Here is a 19,496-nt window from a genome sequence, read left to right on the forward strand (position 1 = left end):
ATTATTCAAAATATGTCATTTACGTACATGGTTTTCAGAGTGAGTATTTTCATAAATAATCAAAAGTTTTGAGTCATTTTTATAAAAAAATCGGTATATTTTGGTTATTAATTTGGTCGTGTTTTATTAATGAATAAATTAAATAATTGTTATTGTGACTGTACATATAAATTCAAAAAAATAACTTACATATTTTAATTAAACAATAATTATATTTAACGCGTGATTATATTAGAATATAATACAATTTATAATTTAATTTAATAGTTATTAAAATACTTTTATAACTAAAGAATTTTATTATTTTTAGTTAAAACTTATTGAATATTAAAATTGAAGATAACAAAAATAATAATAATTAACTAATTAAGAGAAAAATTATTCTTTTATTTAAAATTCATTTAATAAATAAACTTTGACTTTTCATCAAACCTTAAAGAATAAGTTGGTAATTTTCAAACAATAGGGCAAGAGATTTTTTTTATCAAATCTCAGGTAAGTTTAGACATAATCATGGGTTGGGTCGGGTTGAGTTCGAGTTGAGTTGATGTAAAATTTTAAGCCCGTTTCTTAGGTCTACACTCGACTCGATACGAAAAATGGGTCTAAAATTCTGTCCAAACCCAACCCAAATTTAAAATACTAAACTTGAGCCCGACATGGCTTGCCCATATTAAATTTTTTATATTATTATTTGTATATAAAAATAAATTTTAAAAATATAATACATCAAATATACTAAAAACATTAAAATAAATATTTCTCGACAAATTAAAAATACATTAAAAAAATTATTTATACTTAAATAGCGCTAAGATAGTTTGCAACTTAGTTTACCAATGTCTCTAAAATAGTAGCAAAATTAACAATAAAACAAGAGTTATACAATATTCAAACAATAACAATAAGATAGTAGCAATATAATATCGGAATGACAACAAAATAACAACAAACAATAGCAAAAAAAAAGTATAGGTTGATTTAGTCCGGATCAGGCTGGGTCTAGGCCAAAAAATTATACCCGAAGCTTTTATTTTTTGCCTAAACCCATGTTTTGAGTCTATATTTTTATCAAACCCTCGCATTTTTCGAGTAAGCCGTCGGGTTTAGACAAATGACTTAAAATTTAATAATTTTCCCTAAAATATATGAATTATTGAGTTTATAATATTTGTAGAGATGATCAATGAAAAAAAATATATAGCATGGCCTGATATTTCTATAAACAATATTCACAAATGTAAAGCATTTTGACAAATTATTTTTTTATACAATACCTAGAACTATTCATAATACTTCTTTAATCTTTAAATAAGATGATAATGTACTTTAACTCATTCAAATATACGTCATTCTGTACTGACAATAATACCGATAGCAGTTAAACTAAGACTCAGTCGACAATTTGTTAAAATTTAATTGTTGAAAGATTAAAATTAAAATTTAAAAGAATTGATGGATTTGATATTTTCAACATTGGAAATGTCCCACCCACATACATTACCAATCCTTAAAGTTGATAATTATTTAAGAAAGGGATGGGAGTCATTTTCAGTCATTTCTCCCACTAAGATGCCACCCACAAACTCCTCTTATGTATTCTTAATCAGATTGTCCCAAAAGAGTTGAATATATTATATAATCAATTTTAATTAAAATCAATTATTATAAACATTAAATTAAAATTTTAAATCTTTTTAATAAATTTTAAAAATTAAGTATTGAAAATTTACGAATTAAATTAAGTCATAAAACCATTTGATATATTAATTAAAAATAAGTAAATAATATATTTAAGCTAATCTAAAAATATATTTATTATTTTTATCATTTTCTAACATTTGACTTATTAAAATTAAATGTAAACATTTTAAATATAATATAATATTAAAAAATAAAATAAAAATATTTACCGATAAATAATTTTTTATCTACTTACCAATTTGCATTATCAAATATAACATTAAAAACGCCACCAACCAACTAGCAATGACCCCATTGACGAAAAGGTCAATCAACCCCCCAATGATGGTTCTCTTTTTCAATTTCTTTTTGCATTTCCTCCCTTTAACTTCAATTTTTTTTAGGGTAGGTCATGCAACTATGTTTTATTTTCTTTTTTATTACTTAATTATGAAAATTTATAAAATAGTCATTCAAATAGTAGTATTTCTTTTTAGTCACCTAATTATAAAAAAGTTACAAAATGATCACTCAACTATTCAAATTTGCTTTTCTTTTATCATTAGTGGCTAACTTAAAATAGAAACACCCAAAAATTTAATATAGTTAATTAGATTAAAAAGGCAAAATTCAATAGTTGAGTGATATTTTGTAAATTTTATATTTGAGCGACTAAATTTTTTACTAATATTTGAGTGACCATTTTATAACTTTTCATAATTAAGTGACTACTAATGTAGTTTTATCTCGTCAATAAACAAAATCTTAAACATTTTTCCTATATAAAACATGCTTAAGGTTCATTACATAAATTCCTTTTCTTTTATAGACATAAAAATATCTATTTACCTTATTTTAGATTTATAACCAATTTAGTCTTTTAACATTTACATCTTTTATCAAATTGACCCTTTATTCCTTTTTAACTATATTTGACCATTAATCTTTAAAAAGAATCGAATCATTTCTTTTAAAGGGAAAAAATGTTTGAAGCATTGTTTTTAACAATATTAGTATGACAACTTGCATAATAATTGAAGTATACTTTTTATTGACACGATATTATTTTTCTTATATGTCACGTTATGAAATAAATTAAAATATAATATAAAAATCATAAAAATAAAAAAGTATAAAATACATCCGAATTGTCTTACGGACTGCTATGTTTAAAAATTCATCAGTTTAAATTAATACTTTCATTTAAAAAGAAACAATTGGACTTTTTTTTTGGAAAGTTAAAGGATTTTGAAAAAAATAATTAAAATAAATTAATAAAAGGCGCCTATATATATTATTTAACTTTCATATAGACCACAAAGTTAAATGAATGTGAATAAAAATAAAATAACTTTCAAAATGATCCATAATCCTCAAATAATAAAATATATTTATCTTCTTATTTTAAATGATTATTTTCATTAAATAATTAAATAATAAAAAATGTTTTCTTTGATATTCTTTTAGTCACACAATTCTATTGGTTTTAATTACTATTTCTGACAAGTCTGAAGTTGACTTGACCGGACGACTCTAGACCACTGTTTTACGAACGTGGCGTGCATGGCATAAAATCCAGTCACTGAAACGGCGTCGTTCCAAGACCATGGTTACGAGTCTAAGAAATTTCAAATTTGTTTCTCCTATTGCGTTATTATGATACAGCAGTGGGAAAGTGGGGATTTTGTGGAAATAAAGTAATAATAAATTTCTGGGCATAACATCCCAAGGTTTTGTCGGACATACAAAGTAAATTACTTAGAAAAAGCTGTTCTTGGTTATTTTGGAGCTTTTTTTTTTTTTGTTTCAAAAACCTTATGCCCTGGGTTCTTTGAATGCTTGCTTTCCGCTTACTTAAAAGTACCCAACCCTTTTTTTTTTTTTTGTTCATCAAATCTAGGGTTAGGCTTCTCCCTATTTCCATATTTCACTTCACCTGCAAAACCCTTTCCGTTTCTGTTTTTAGGCCTTTTTCTTTTTCAAGTAAACCATGAAGCGATCAAAATTTGAGTCATTAGTGTCTCCGAGTCGGCTCAGGCTGCTTCAGTTCTTGATCGGGGTTTTGTTTCTCTACCTTTTGTTTGTCAGCTTTGAAATCCCGCTGGTTTTTAAAGCCGATTCCGATGGGTTCTTTACTGACACATTGCCCAGGCCTTTGATTCTCGAGAGCGAAGAGGACTTTAGTTATAAAACTGCGCCGGCTCGCCCGGACAACGACCCGGACCGTGTCCATAATCCTGGAAGCCGATCACCGGAGGGGAACGTGCGGGAGTTCAAGGGAGTGTCGGGTCTCCTGTTCAATGACAGCTCTTTTGACAACATCGGTTCTAAAGACGAGTTGTCGGTGCTACACAAAACCGCACGACACGCCTTCGTTGTCGGCAAGAAACTCTGGGACGACCTGCAATCGGGTGTACAGAAATCTGATTCAGAACCTGAACCACAAAGCCAAAGCCAAAACAAAAACCAAACCGAATCATGCCCGGATTCAATTTCCTTATCCGGGCCGGAGTTCGTGAACCAGGGGCGGATCTTGGTCCTTCCTTGCGGGTTAACATTAGGATCCCATATTACGGTGGTAGGGATGCCGCATTGGGCGCATGCAGAAAATGACCCGAAAATTGCGGTCTTGAGAGAAGGGGATGAGTCTGTGATGGTCACGCAGTTCATGATGGAACTGCAAGGGTTGAAGACGGTGGACGGCGAGGATCCGCCACGGATTCTTCATTTCAATCCGAGGTTGAAAGGGGATTGGAGCGGGAAGCCCGTGATCGAACAGAATACTTGTTATAGGATGCAGTGGGGATCGGCGCTGAGGTGTGAAGGCTGGAAGTCTAGAGCTGATGAAGAAACAGGTTATCATTTTTATACTTTTATAGTGCATTTGACTCAATGCGAAGTATAGGGAGAATGTAGGTTGATAAAAGGTTGAAACTGTAATTAATAATTGTAGGTAGTGAAGTTGGTTATGTTGTTGCTTTATGATCTTGTGGGGAAGGGGGTGTTTTAAAAGATAATTATATCAGACTTTTTTTTACTGATTTGCTGATTGTTTTAGTTCTTTCTTTGGGTAGTTGATGGTGAAGTTAAATGTGAGAAATGGATCCGAGATGATGACAATGGCTCGGAAGAATCGAAGACTACATGGTGGTTGAACAGATTGATAGGGAGGAAGAAGAAGGTGACACTAGATTGGCAGTACCCTTTTGCGGAGGGGAAGTTGTTTGTTCTAACATTAAGGGCTGGATTGGAGGGTTACCATGTCAATGTCGATGGCCGACACATCACCTCATTTCCATATCGAACCGTGAGTAAAATCTTGTTATTGGCTTAATGAATTGATGAAAACATAGAACGCCTTGTAAGTTTTCTGATGGTGTTTTCAGGGATTTGTGCTCGAGGATGCTACTGGGTTATCTCTAAAGGGTGACCTTGATGTGCACTCTGTATTTGCTGCTTCCTTGCCAAATTCACACCCGAGCTTTGATCCACAAAAGCATCTTGAGAGATTGAGCAAATGGAAGGCGCCACCGCTTCCCAACGGAAATGTAGAGCTTTTTATAGGCATCCTTTCTGCTGGCAATCATTTTGCTGAGAGGATGGCTGTGAGGAAGTCCTGGATGCAGCATAAGTTAATCAAGTCTTCCAATGTTGTTGCTCGCTTTTTTGTAGCACTGGTAAGCGTAAATAAAGGAAGAACAGGTTCTTTCCCGTGGAAATTCCCCTTGCTAGATATATTTACTAACTTTCTTTTTTCAGAGTGGAAGAAAGGAAGTAAATGTCGAGCTGAAAAAGGAAGCCGATTATTTTGGTGATATTGTTATAGTTCCCTACATGGATAACTACGACCTAGTTGTTCTGAAGACAGTTGCCATATCTGAATATGGGGTGAGCGCTTAAATGATCCGACATTGCCTATTTTAATCTTACCAAAATGAAGTATTGTTAACTGATGTAGTCTATATTAGTTAGGTTGTTAATTTTTTCAGAAAAGCTCTGGTATAATCCTCCAAATATATGGAGAAAAAAATTGATCATACCCATGTTAGGCACATACTTATCTGACACTTGTGTTTGATTACTTAAGATATAGTGCATATAGAAAACTAATTGCAATATATTATTCTGTAGTTGTAGACTCTAGAATCCCATGTACTTGTATGTTTTTGGTGACAGGTCCGCACAATGGCAGCGAAATATATTATGAAGTGTGATGATGATACATTTGTCCGGGTGGACTCTGTGATTGAGGAAGCAAAGAAGTATGGAGATAAAAGCATGTATATTGGAAATATGAATTATTACCACAAACCCCTCCGTGATGGTAAATGGGCAGTAACATATGAGGTATGTGTTTTCTGTTCTGTACTTAGCAAATCCCGGGGATTTACTTTCATGTTATCCAATAATACTTACTGTAAATTCATTAGCATGGAAGGTTTCTTTTGATCAACAATAAACTGATTTGGAATTTAAAGGTTTAGCTGGAATCAAGAACTCCTCTCTAAATACATGAAAAAATTATAAAAAAGAAAAAAGAAAGTATACATATGCATGTTGGGCACATTCCTAGATTTGACAATCACACCCGAGTCCAAGTTACATAGCCTTCAGCCAACTAATGGTTTTCCCTTTTGTTTAGTGCATAGCATGCCATCATGTGCGCATCCCGCTTATCATCATGTAATACATTTTTGTCTATTTCCAGGAATGGCCAGAAGAAGACTATCCACCCTACGCGAACGGTCCAGGGTACATAATTTCATCCGACATTGCACAGTTTATTGTAGCCGAGTTCGAGAAACAGAAGTTGCGGGTAAGTGACTCCTTCTCAGCCATTGTTATTAAATAGCAGTAGATTTGATAATTGTTTGGTTAAAACCACCATTGTTGCAGCTATTCAAGATGGAAGATGTGAGCATGGGAATGTGGGTGGAAAAATTCAACAGCTCGAAACCGGTGGAGTACGAGCACAGCTTGAAATTTTGCCAGTTCGGATGCGTGGAGGATTACTACACTGCCCATTACCAATCTCCAAGACAAATGTTATGCATGTGGGATAAATTAATAAATGTAGGAAAGCCCCAATGCTGCAACATGAGATGACAGTTTTTTCAGTTGGAATTGGAGAATAGAACAACACAGAAACAAATTTTGGTAAACCTGTATATAATAACTATATATGGTGTTTAAAAATACAGATAAAGTGGGTAGTTAATTCCTTTATTATACCAGCCATTTTGTCTACATTTCTCCAGATTTATTAATTTACATAATAATCAAGATACAAAGAAGATCCCATCTTCAATTTTGAAGATAATTATTTAGGGTTAAAATGTGCCTCTACATCTTATACTTTTTGAAAATTAGGAATTTAGTTCTTGTATTTGTATTTTCAGGAATTTAGCTATTTTACTTTTTAAATTTCAAAATTTAGGTTTAATCATTATCATTTTTTTGTTAAATTTATTGTTATGACATTTTGAAATAAAATAAAATTATCCGCTTATAATTAACCTGAATTTAACCCAAAAAATAATAACAATATTAATAATTGTGCCTGAATTTTAAAATCTAAAAAAGTATAGGGATTAAATTCTTGGAAATACAAGTGTCACGGGTTGCGGATTAAAGCTCGTGATGAATGCACACAAAACATCTCATTCAATTTGTACTGTGATTAAAGCCCGTGATGAATGTCCCATACAAATGCCAAATGAGGTTCATTTGATCCACTTAAATTAGCCCGATTCGTGGAACTATGGGGAAACACTCCAGGGATAAAAATGTGGAGTTTAAATATACTCTCATATTGTAGATAAACACTAATCTTAGTTATTGGTATAATTCAATTTGTATTGTTGGAGCTAGGAGAGCTCAACTGTAAATAGAGATATTCCCCCCATTTATAATCATCCCATTGAATTTTATTCTTGAGTCAAAGAATATATTTGAGAGGATTCACTAAAACGCTTGGTGAGCATTACTTTGTTGTAACTTTCCAAGTTTTTTCATTGCTCCTTTGCTTTGAGTTACTTTCGCTTATTTTCGGTCCTTAAAGAATTTTCAAGAAAATTCTATTTTCAAGAATTAGGCTGACTCGAGCAAATGTAAAGTAAAAAATCGCTTAAGACCATGCGATTTACCATATTTAAGTTCTAATATCATGATACAAGTACGTAAATTAAATTTTTAATTTTTGAAAAATACAAAAATTATAGGTATATTTTAACTATTAATCCATTTTGAATGAACTTTTTTTGGCTTAATGACAAATTTGGCTACTAACATTTGCATGTTTTGTCAAAATGGCCCTAATTGTATTTTTAAGCCTTTTAGGCTATCAACTTTTATTCTTTTCTTCAATATGCTTTTCTAATGATTTAATGAATAAATTCAATGTTTCAATATTCGTTTTCTTTCAAAAGATTTCAATTTTTCATACATTTGTTTACTAAGAAGTTTTTCTATTGAGTTAATTTTTTAGATAATTATGTTTATTTTCTTAAAATTAAGAGTTATTCTTTTAATTTAATATATTATTTTCCACATGTAATTATCTCATTAGATTATCTAAGTAATAAATTATATCTCATTAAAAATATTTCACATATCAAATTTCACCCTTTTTAGTGGTATTTTCATTAAATTTATTAAAAACGATTGATGGCCAAAAAAGCTCAAAAATACATATTAGGGTGAAGGTAAATAAAGGCACTCCTTACTCTTGCTCCACTTCATTGCCATCTTCGTCCAATATTTTTACGTCATGATTGTGTATGAAATATTATATATATAATGACATCTTATTTGCATTATTTAATAGCTTTAATTCTTTTTTGTGTTTTATTTATATAACAAATAATACACTTCATATAATTCTTGTATCAACTTCAACTCCAACCAAATTCCTTACGTCTTAAAATTTAACAACAATTTTCAAATCAATTCTCGGTCTTTTTTTCCAATCGAATTTTTATATGTCTAGATTTAATTTTATGATGAATGCGGGTTGCTTTAATGGTGATTGAAATTCGATCTTAAAACTAGATTTAGATAGATGTTTATTTGAGAATTTGATTTAGATTAAAAGGTTTTTTAGTCTTGATCTTGAACCAGTGAAGTTTACTTTAAAAGTTGCCGAGACTTAATCTTGAAAATGAGATTCGAGAGAGTTTAAACTTTGAATATAAAGATCTTCGAGATTAGACCTTAAATGTATGATTTCAATTAAAAGTTCTTCTAAACTTAATTTTTTTTTTGTCAGTTGAATAGGATAAGAGCAACTTTCTTCGAAATTAATGCGACATTTTCTAAAATTTCTTTAAAATAGTGATGAAAACCCTTATTTGTATTGATTAACCCTTTTTTAGAGAGAAAAAAAAGAAGAAGTAGCTCTTTACCTGAGAAAGGTGATATTCGTCGAAATTATGTGGTAGTGGGTTGTCGGTGGTTTAGGTGGCTAGTGGCAGATTTGATGTTGGACCCTGCAATTTGCAAATGCTTTTGTGGTCTGTAATTTATTTTATGGAATACTATTTCGGCTAATTTACTATTAAAAGTTTAATTTTTTAAATTTACCGAAATGGCCCGGTATTTTATTATTTACCAGAATGGGACCTTTTCCCTTAAATCGCGTCTACGTCAGCGCGATGTCAGGGTACATGTCAGCAAATTGCGTCCACGTCAGCGTGGTTTGATGACGTGGACACAAATCGCGTCCACGTCAGAGCGATTTGTGTCCACGTTAGCAAACCACGCTGACGTGGACGCAATTTGCTGACGTGGAGCGCGCTCCTGGGGACGTGATTTGCCCCATGCGTGAACAGTGGAACGGTAAAAAAATTGACCGTTGCCCCCCCAACGGTTAAAAAAAAACTATAAATACCACCACCCCTTTTTTTTCACAAACTAATCCTCTCTCAAATTTCCTCTCAATTTACTCTCAAATTCTTTCCAAATTTCTCTCAAATCCATATTTAATCTCAATTTGCTCTCAAGTTCCTCATAAAATTCTCTTAAATCCCTCTTTTTAAATAATTTTTAAAAAAAATTATTTTTAAAAATTTTTTAAACCGTAAAAATTTGTACAATTTTAGCAATGGCCGGAGAATTGACTCGTCTTGATAGGCAGCACATATCGGTGAAACAAATGAAAATGGTAAGTGTTAAATTTCATTTTTAAATATTATTTAAGAATTTTTTATTTATGCATTTTTAGATAATTATTAATTTATTATTTATTATAAAAGTCTGTAGATCGGATATTGGACTGCAATATCCGGAATATGCATGCTCCTCCATCATCGTTGGTAGAGAACTACCCGTGGGAAGCGGGTTTGTGGCACGTGGCGACGGTAGGCCGGGGATGTAAGGTGGAACCGAAACTAATCAGTGCGTTGATTGAAAGGTGGAGACCCGAGACGCACACATTCCATCTTTCATGTGGAGAGTGCACTATTCATCTTTCATGTGGAGAGTGCACTATCACTTTAGACGATGTCAGTCTGCAATTAGGATTGCCGGTGGACGGGTACCCAGTCATCGAGTCTGCCCAATCTAGCGATTGGGGAACGGTGTGCTATGAGCTTTTGGGCGCTATTCCGGAGAAAATGGACAGAGGTAAGATCGAGATGGGCTGGTTACGAGACACATTCTCGGATCCGGATGAAGATTCAATCGAAATAGAAAGAATTCGATATGCTCGGGCATACATCCTTCAGTTAATTGGAGGTTATCTGATGCCAGACTTGTCATGGAGCCGCGTAAATCTAAGATGGCTGCTGAAACTCGTTGATTTTAGAGTAGCTGGTGAATAAAGTTGGGGGTCTGCCGTCTTGGCAACGTTATATCGGGAGACGTGCGAGGGGGACGCGACCGAGAAAAGAAAAAAATCTGAGGTTGCCTGTCACTACTGCAGTCATGGGCACGGTTTCACTTTCTATTTCTGCGCCCTCTAGTGTACAACCCATATACACCACCCATATACATTCCCACTCATAACGAGGTAAATTTTATATTAGATTTTAAAATTATTATGTAGATTTTTAAAAAACAAAATTATGCTAAAAATTTATTTAATTAGGTGGAACCATCCGGCAAGTATTAAATAAAATTGATATTTCCATCATTCGCTAGTCGATTGGTATTTAGTATTTAGTATCTAATATTTCTATCATGTTCATATAGTTTCAATGGACACCATACGAGGATCCAGCAATTCGGGCAGTAATTCTGGATGAATTCTTACAAAATCCAAACGCTTGGCACGCAAAAGTCGCGCTGATCAACTACGCGATCGTGGAGATGCACCAGTCAGACAGGGTGTTATGGCAATTTGGATATAGACAACCGATTCCCGTGGAACATGAGGTGTTTGACGATCACCACAAAATCGACCTTCGAAAATTGAATGCCGAGATTCTGGTCTGAGTACATCCAAATGTGGGAAGATCGGTATGATTATATACCTACTAGGGAACCGATCATCGTTCCGGAGTTAGCGTGTATGCCGGAATACATGCCATGGTTTAGGATCCATGGCAAGCCGTATTTACCGTCGCCAGAGGAGAGGCAGCGGCAATTACGTGTCCAAAGGGAAAGACGAGGGCCTTTAAATCCAAGACGATAGGACGATGATGCTGGCCCCTCAACGAGGCCCAGACATTCACCCGACCCATCATTAGCGGCCATTCAATCACCAAATCCAACGATAGCACCGACACAGTCACCCGACCCAGCAGTTCAACCGATGATACCCACGCAACTGCCTTTTCAGATGATGCCAAGTGCGTTTCCTTGCCCTTTTATGTATCCTAACCCTTATATGTTTCCTTTTTCGAGTCCTATGGCAGGTTGGAGCCAATGGCCCAGCTCAGCTCCATTTCCTGTTACGCCGAGTGGACCGCCGATATATAGGCCAGCGACGCACGAGAGATCGCCAGAGGGGCCGTCGGGGAGCTCTTCTTTTTTCCAATCCCCACCACCGTATGGGTTTCAAACGCCGTCGCCGTTGGTGATGCAAACACCTCCACATTCACTATTCTATCAAGGTGGCTCATCGTCCCAACTCCGACAACCAGATGTCCTACCGGAAGAACCAGAATCCCCGCCGAAAGAATCACAACCTTCGCCGAAAGCTGGACAAAAGAGGAATCCAACGCGTAACCATCGACGGCCGCCATGTGGCATTGAATCCGACAGGCACAGACATTGATTTTTGTATTTAAATTTATTTGTACAAATATTTTAAATATTTTTATACTATTTGATATAATAAAATTGAAATTTTTTTACCAATATTACTTAAAAGCCCTAAACTAATTTATTAAAAATTTATAAATTTATAATTTATAATTAAATGCATAATTTAATTGACAAACCTTAAACCCTTAACCTAAAAACCCTAACCCTAAACCCTTAACTTAAAAACCCTAACTCTTAAATTAAAAACCCTAAACCTTTAACTTAAAAACCATAAACCCTTAACTTACAAACCCTAACCCTTAACTTAAAACCCTCAACCCTTAACCTAAAAACTTTAAACCCTAAACTTTAAAATCCATAAACCCTTAACTTAAAAACCCTAACCCTTAACTTAAAACCCTAAACCCTTAACTTAAAATTCCTAAATCATAAAACTATAAACCCTAAATTCTTTACTTAAAAACTTTAAACCCTAAACCCTAAAAACCATAAACACTTAACCTAAAACCCTAACCTTTAACTTAAAAATCTTAAACCCTAAAACTTTAAAACCCTAAACACATAAACCCTTAACCTATAAACCTTAACCCTAAACCCTAAACCTTTAACTTAAAAACCTTAAACTCTAAACTCTAAACCCTAAAACCCTAAACCATTAACTTAAAACCCTAAATCCTTAAATTAATAACCCTAAACCATAAAACCTTAAAATCTTAAACTCTTAACTTAAAACCCCATAAACCCTTAAATTAAAAACCTTAAACTCTAAAACCTTAAAAACCTTAATCCTTAAATTAAAAACCCTAAAACCTTAAAAACCCTAACCCTTAAATTAAAACCCTAAACCCTTACTTTAAAAGCGTAACCATTAAATAAAAACCCTAACACTTAACTTAAAACCCTAACCCTTAACTTAAATATAATTTGATAATTTTACTAACCATTAATACAATTATTAGTTAATAATTTTACATTCACGTAATGTTAGATTTGGAAAAATGTTTTTACTAGTACTAACAATTAATAATTTGATATATTTTGATAATTTTACTAACAATTAATACAATTATCAATTAATAATTGAAAAAATATAATTTTTTTACAATTACATTTAACTATTGCGATTAGGGCATGATCGACTTGTATGGCTTGGATTCTTACACCATCAGCACAACTTTTGTTGACTAGCTGTTTCTCAGATATCCATATTGTTACGTATTCTAGTCGAGCAATGGTTGACCCTTTGGTTTGCGACACAATTCTCTATCCGTTAACAGCTTAAAATGAACAAGACATATGGGCGGCAACTTACGTTCATCTGGGACCGATGAGAAAATGTGTCTCCAAACATTGTACATGTTTTCTAATTTGTACACTTCGTCCACATAGCTCATCGAATCTATACGGAGATTCTGACAAGCTGCAATTATATGAGAGTATGGATAACGAAGTGCATCAAACATCCCACAGTCGCAAGTCTTATTTCGCAACAACACCTTGGTGCGGTCTGTCAAACTCTGTCACGCGAAACCATAAGTTGTCTCGATCGTGACACTCTGTGTGCATGATGTTTGCCCGCACTTTGGCCTTATTAATTTCTTGAGCTACCTTACTATACCATACATGACCTCCCTGCATCTGGCCTGCATAACTTGCTGCTCGCTTTGGAAATAGCGCCGCCAAATGAAAAAATATCTCTCGCATAACCGATGTTATCGGTAGATGACGCGTTCCTTTAAGAACAGAATTTATGCATTCAGCCAGGTTTGACATCATATGGTCATATCGTAGGCCACTGTCATATGCTTGTGCCTACTGTTTGAAACGTATGTTACAAAAGTAGTCCACCCATTCTCCGTTAGTTAAACATAAAATTGCCAACATCTCGTGAAAACGGTCTTTATTTATTTCATACCCTGCCAATATAAGTTCATAACGAATATTACATACCACTTCTACCAATAAAACTAATTCAAATTGACAAACAAAATAACACAGATATAGACTAAATACCCATGTTGGTCACTTGTCGTTGTTCGCTCTTAGATGGATATTACCTGTAGTAGTTGGAAGCAACGTGTCTTAGGCAATATCGATGGTGTGTGTGCTGCCATAAGCTTCCCTACCGATCAAATGTAGCTAGTATACCGACAACTCGATCTGAAATAACACAAATATCAGGTTGGGGGCACACATGCCTCCTTAACCTGGAGAGAAAGAAGTCTCAGTCATCAGACGACTCTCCCGGTGTTATTGTAAATGCAATTGGAAAAATTCTCCCACCGTCATCCTGTGCCATTGCAAGCAATAGCTGATGAGTATACCTACCAAACATAAAGGTATCGTTAATTTGTACAAATGGCTTGCAGTATGAAAATGAGTCTCGGCATTACTTAAAGGTCTAAAACAAGCGTTTGAACACTTGGCATCCACGTAGCAATCGGCCGTTGTAGTACGCATGTTCTGTTTCAAGATCTATGATGGCACCTGAGATGTATCTCTCTAGCACTTGACACTACTACCATATTTCATTATATGAGGCGTCCCACCCACTGTGCATCTTCTCCAACTCCTTTTGCTTAGCTATCCAAGCCTTGCGGTAAAAAGGCATGTAGCCCATTTGGCTACGAATATTGGCAATTAACACCGATACTAAAGTCCTGGGATATGCTTTTACCGTGGGCAGTATCAAGCTAGCTAACATAGCTGAATCCATCTTGAGATGATGAAACACCTATAAACGGAGTACATTAAATAATGCAACATTACATAATAAAATTATTATTCAGAAACCGTCAATACTGTACCTGCAGCACATGTATGTGGACCTTTGTACTTTTTAATCTCCCATAACCCTGTCATTTTCCTTAATGAGGCGTAGATTTTCCATGAACATGTGCCGTCTTGCACCGTGTACTTCGCCTCAAACTTATTAGATTTGGATTTAACGACGTGGTAGTTAACGCCGTTTTTAATGCTATGTTGTTTCAAAGCACCAATAAAACTATCATTGTTGGTAAACTGATTACCAACTTCAAATTCACCCGAATCTAGCCCTGAGCTTGTACGATCACGCAATCGGTGTGGTAGATCTGGAAACTTTAACGCATCATCTGCAGACAGATCGACATTATACATAAGGGCTGGAGATGAGTATGCTCTGAATCGTGGATTTTCTTCTTCATCTGAACTCCTTTTAGCATCTTTAAGTTCAGTTGGAATAGGCTCCGGTTCAGAAAATAAGCCAACTTCTGCACCATCGGGCCTGGGCTCTATAGGTAGATCCATATCAGAGTCATCTTCTAACCCGCAATCATCTATAGTGTACGAGGTCCCCTCACCGGTTGACGTCGTAGAGAGTACATCATCCCTTCTTCTGGGCATTTCATAACGTCCCCAATTGGATGTAGATTGCCAACCACTAGAACTTAATGTCGTTCCCCCGATGTACATGTCTCATCCACCGACAGAGTGTCTTGCAGGGGTTGTGCATTCAACACCGCTACCAAACATTGGTTGTTCCGTATTTTGTAACCTGCTAACCGAATGTCGGCCAAGAGTCGTGTATACATCTCGAACACCGATCATAAGTACATTATTTGGCGATGTAAATTGTACATATAACTCAATATAAGGTGCTCCACTAGCAATATGAGTCTGCACCATTGCCTCCAAGCTACGAGCACCTTTTATGTCGAACGAGTCATATGTCACCGGATCAACAGAAGAAAAAAATTGATATGTAATAGACAGAACTTTCATTGGCGTCGTTCCGAAAATTTTACGCCTAAATCTTTTACGAAGTTCTATCAAATCTAGGTTTTAGTTAAAAATTAGTCACACTGTATTCTCCGACAATAAAATAACATCATTCTCGGTGTGGCAAACCTCACCATCGTAGTAAATAACAGCACTAATACGTTCACTCATATTTGAAACTCTAACCTTCTTAGCCTCTCTAAATTGTTTCTGCTGTGACTTATGCATTCTGAGAACATTTTTTGCCTCATTTATAGTATCAGCCCAAACATGCTACTATAGCAAAATCGCTCCACGTGGGCGTGATTTCACAAATTCTTCTCATAAAACATCCTACTAGAAGCGATTTTATACTATTTGCTCAGAAACGTCAAGTCAAAATTATTTTTCCAAGACCTATTGTAGCAAAAGCGCGTCCACGAGGGCGTGATTTCACAAATTCTTCTCAAATAGCATTCTACTTGCAGCATTATTTTATACTATTTGCTCAGAAACGTCAACTCGAAATTATTTTTTCAGGACCTACTGTAGCAAAAGCGCGTCCACGTGGGCGCGATTTCACAAATTCTTCTCATAAAGCGTCCTGCTTGAAGCATTTTTTTAAACTATTTGCTCAGAAACGTCAATTCGAAATTATTTTTTCCAAGACCAACTGTAGCAAAAGTGCGTCCACGAGGACGCGATTTCATAAGTTCTTCTCATAAAGCATCATGCTTGAAGCGTTTTTTAAACTATTTGCTCAAAAACGTCAACTCGAAATTATTTTTCCAAGATCTACTGTAGCAAAAGCGCGTACACGTGGGCGCGACTTCAAAAAGCCTTTTGATAAATCATCCTGCTTTGATTTTATCTTAAAAACCCATAAACATGAAACGTAATCCAATTTTGAATAAATTTTAATTAATTTAATTACGAAACCCTAAACCCTAATCCCTTATTTGATTTTTTTTCTCCAAAAACCTTAAAAATCCTAACCTGGGAAACACGACGAAATCGCGTCCACTGGGGAGCGCTATGTAGCAGTAAATCACGTCCACATCAGCAAACCGCGCTGAAATATGCACAATATTAAAATAAAAAAATTAGGTTAAATCATGAGTAAAACGACATTTAAACACAAATACATAAGATAAACAATACTAAATGCATACCAATTATTTATCATGGTTTTATCATTAATTATGAGTTAGAGTCAAGTTAACTTGTGATACCAACTCAATTAATTACATTATTAATATATAACACCGGTGAAGATAGCAAATTTTCCATATTTTAAAAATGTATTAAAAAACATTAAAATAAAACTTTGGTTGAATGATATATTTAAAGTTTTATTACTTTAATTGACGTGAGTTCAAATCTCATTATATGTATATTTTTATTAGTTTTTGTTAAAATGAAAAGACTAAAATACCATCAAAGAATATTTCCATACTTTCCTAACCAAGTAGATATTCAATTAACCCGTGACACTAACTTAATAAAAATTATTAATAGTATAGATATATTTGAAGAATAAAAACTATAAAAATCAAATTATAGTAAAAAGACTAAATTCAAATTAACCATTTTATTTAGAAGGAAAAAAGAAAAGAAAAAAAAATCCAACCAAGCCAATTGAGTCTTAGCTCGATTGACAAAGACATTGTTGTTAATGTAGGAGGGTGTGGGTTTGAGTGCGCTGAAATGTATTATCTTCTTATTTTTGGGTTGGGGAGGAGAGACTATAAATAGTTCTAAACATGATGTCAAAAAGAGCATATTTTCCAATAAGCATAAATTATTTTTGAGTTAATTATTTTTTATTAAATTATAGGTTTAAAATATAAATGTTACAATATACTCCTATTTTTTTTTATTCTTTGCATACATTGAAATTCAATCCCTATACTTTCATTTTCTAGAATTTTGTCTATTTATACTTCAAATTTAAAAATTTAAGTCTAGTTGTTAACATCATTAAAGTTTTTTTGTTAAATTTAGCTTGTCGGTGTTCTTTGTTAAATTAAGATCCCTGAATGATGTCACAAGTGTCAACCAGACACCAACTCAGTAGGAAAATTACGAAAATGTCTTTTCATAATTAAAATAAGTTTTATTCTTTGAATATGCTTATAATAGGATTTGAACACATACAAATTGAATTAGTAAAACATTAATTTTACCACTTAACCAAAGCATTAATTTAATATTTTTATATATTTTATTTTAATATGCACAAGTTATTATACTCATTTAGTATTTTTAATATGATGCATTTATGTTTTTAAATTTTATTTTACTCACAATTTAATCTAAATTTTCTATTTTATTACCATAGATATTTAATGTGTTATTATTATTTAGTTTCAATACATTTCATTATTTATTTTATGTTATTTTCAATAATACCTCTATATTTAAAATATGTGGTTTTTACATGCATGCGCATATAATAGAATTTATTATTAATAATATTGTTGATTGAGTTGGTGCCACAAGTTAACTCAACACCAACTCATGATTGATGATAGTACCATAATAAATAATTGTACTCATTTAATATTCTTAATATGATGTATTTATGTGTTTAAACTTCATTTTACTCACAATTTAATATTTTTTCATTTTATTACCATAGATATTTCATGTATTATTCTTAATTAGTTTCAAACAATATGTTTCATTATTCATTGTATGTTATCTTCATAATTTTAAAGGATTAAATCAAAATTTTTTCTATTTTAGGGGTGCCAAAGTGTAATTTTACCTTTACCAATTTAAATTTTAAAAATTTTAAAGGATCTAAATAGAAAAATTTTCTATTCTAGGGGGTTGAGGCCCCTGCCAACCCCCTAGTTTTGCCCCTGGTGTGTGAATAAAGTATTTAGGCTTACTAATGACATTACAAACAAGTAAAAAAATTAAAGCATAAAGATTAAATCTCAAATCTGAATGTAGTATAGGGATTGAAATTGAATTTAGCTATTTTTATATAATTTACAAAAATAGAGGATCAGAATTACAAATTTATCGTTTTGTTAATAATGTAGGGAAAAAGACAGGTATGGCCGCGAGTTAAAAGAAGAAAGGTCTCATTTATTCTTAATATTTTACCTAAAATATAGAATAAAGCTTTGAATGCAATGAACTTTTCCTTTGAAATTTAGGGATATGTTGAAATGATTGACCATCGGAGAATTATTTGTATTTTTAAAAGAAATAATTTTAATTTATTTTTCAACTGATCATATTTATTTTTGTAAAGAAGGTCTACTATTGCTCATAACTCTTTCTAATTGAATAATATATTTTAACTTACTCGGACCTACTTTTTCGTGCATTGGTAATAATGTTCTTACTAATCTAATTAAAACTTAATCGAGAAATAAATAAACAAATAATTCTTTTACGAATATACAAAAAGTTTTTATGATTATTTTCTTCTTTAAGAACTCTCGTGTATATCGACGTTTGGTAATACGTCAGTTTTTGAAAGTTAAAAACAAGAAAAAAGGGGTTCTCTGGTTCACATCTTGCGTGAGCCCCAAATCTCACCAATAGCTAGGGGTGTTCATTCGGTTAACCGACCCGAAATTGCTATAACCAAATTAACCGACCTTCCAAAATTTTTAACCGTTAACCGAACCGAATTTTAAAAAAAAATTAACCGAACCGAAATTTTTTAGGTTAATAAGGTCGGTTAACCGAATTAACCGAAAATTATGTGTTTTTTATTTTTTGGTTAAAAATTACTCAAATTACCCGAATTACCCGATTAACCGAATTAACCGAGTTAACCGAATTACCCGAAAATTACCCAAAAAATTCGGTGTTGAGCTTGAGAAAAAATTGGGCCGGGTTTAATT

General features: G+C 33.3%; 1 protein-coding gene across 1 annotated transcript; it reads left to right on the forward strand.

Moving 5' to 3' along the window:
* The first annotated feature begins 3,368 nt into the window (after positions 1 to 3,368).
* Positions 3,369 to 6,912, forward strand: LOC105780509 (hydroxyproline O-galactosyltransferase GALT4). The gene is made up of 7 exons (XM_012604891.2): positions 3,369 to 4,538; positions 4,758 to 4,990; positions 5,070 to 5,360; positions 5,443 to 5,571; positions 5,860 to 6,030; positions 6,392 to 6,499; positions 6,580 to 6,912. The coding sequence occupies exons 1-7, from the start codon at positions 3,674 to 3,676 to the stop codon at positions 6,787 to 6,789; spliced, it is 2,007 nt and encodes a 668-aa protein (XP_012460345.1). The 5' UTR covers positions 3,369 to 3,673; the 3' UTR covers positions 6,790 to 6,912.
* Positions 6,913 to 19,496: the final 12,584 nt, after the last annotated feature.

The sequence above is a fragment of the Gossypium raimondii genome, chromosome 4 (assembly GCF_025698545.1).
Source record: "Gossypium raimondii isolate GPD5lz chromosome 4, ASM2569854v1, whole genome shotgun sequence".
Lineage (NCBI taxonomy): Eukaryota > Viridiplantae > Streptophyta > Magnoliopsida > Malvales > Malvaceae > Gossypium > Gossypium raimondii.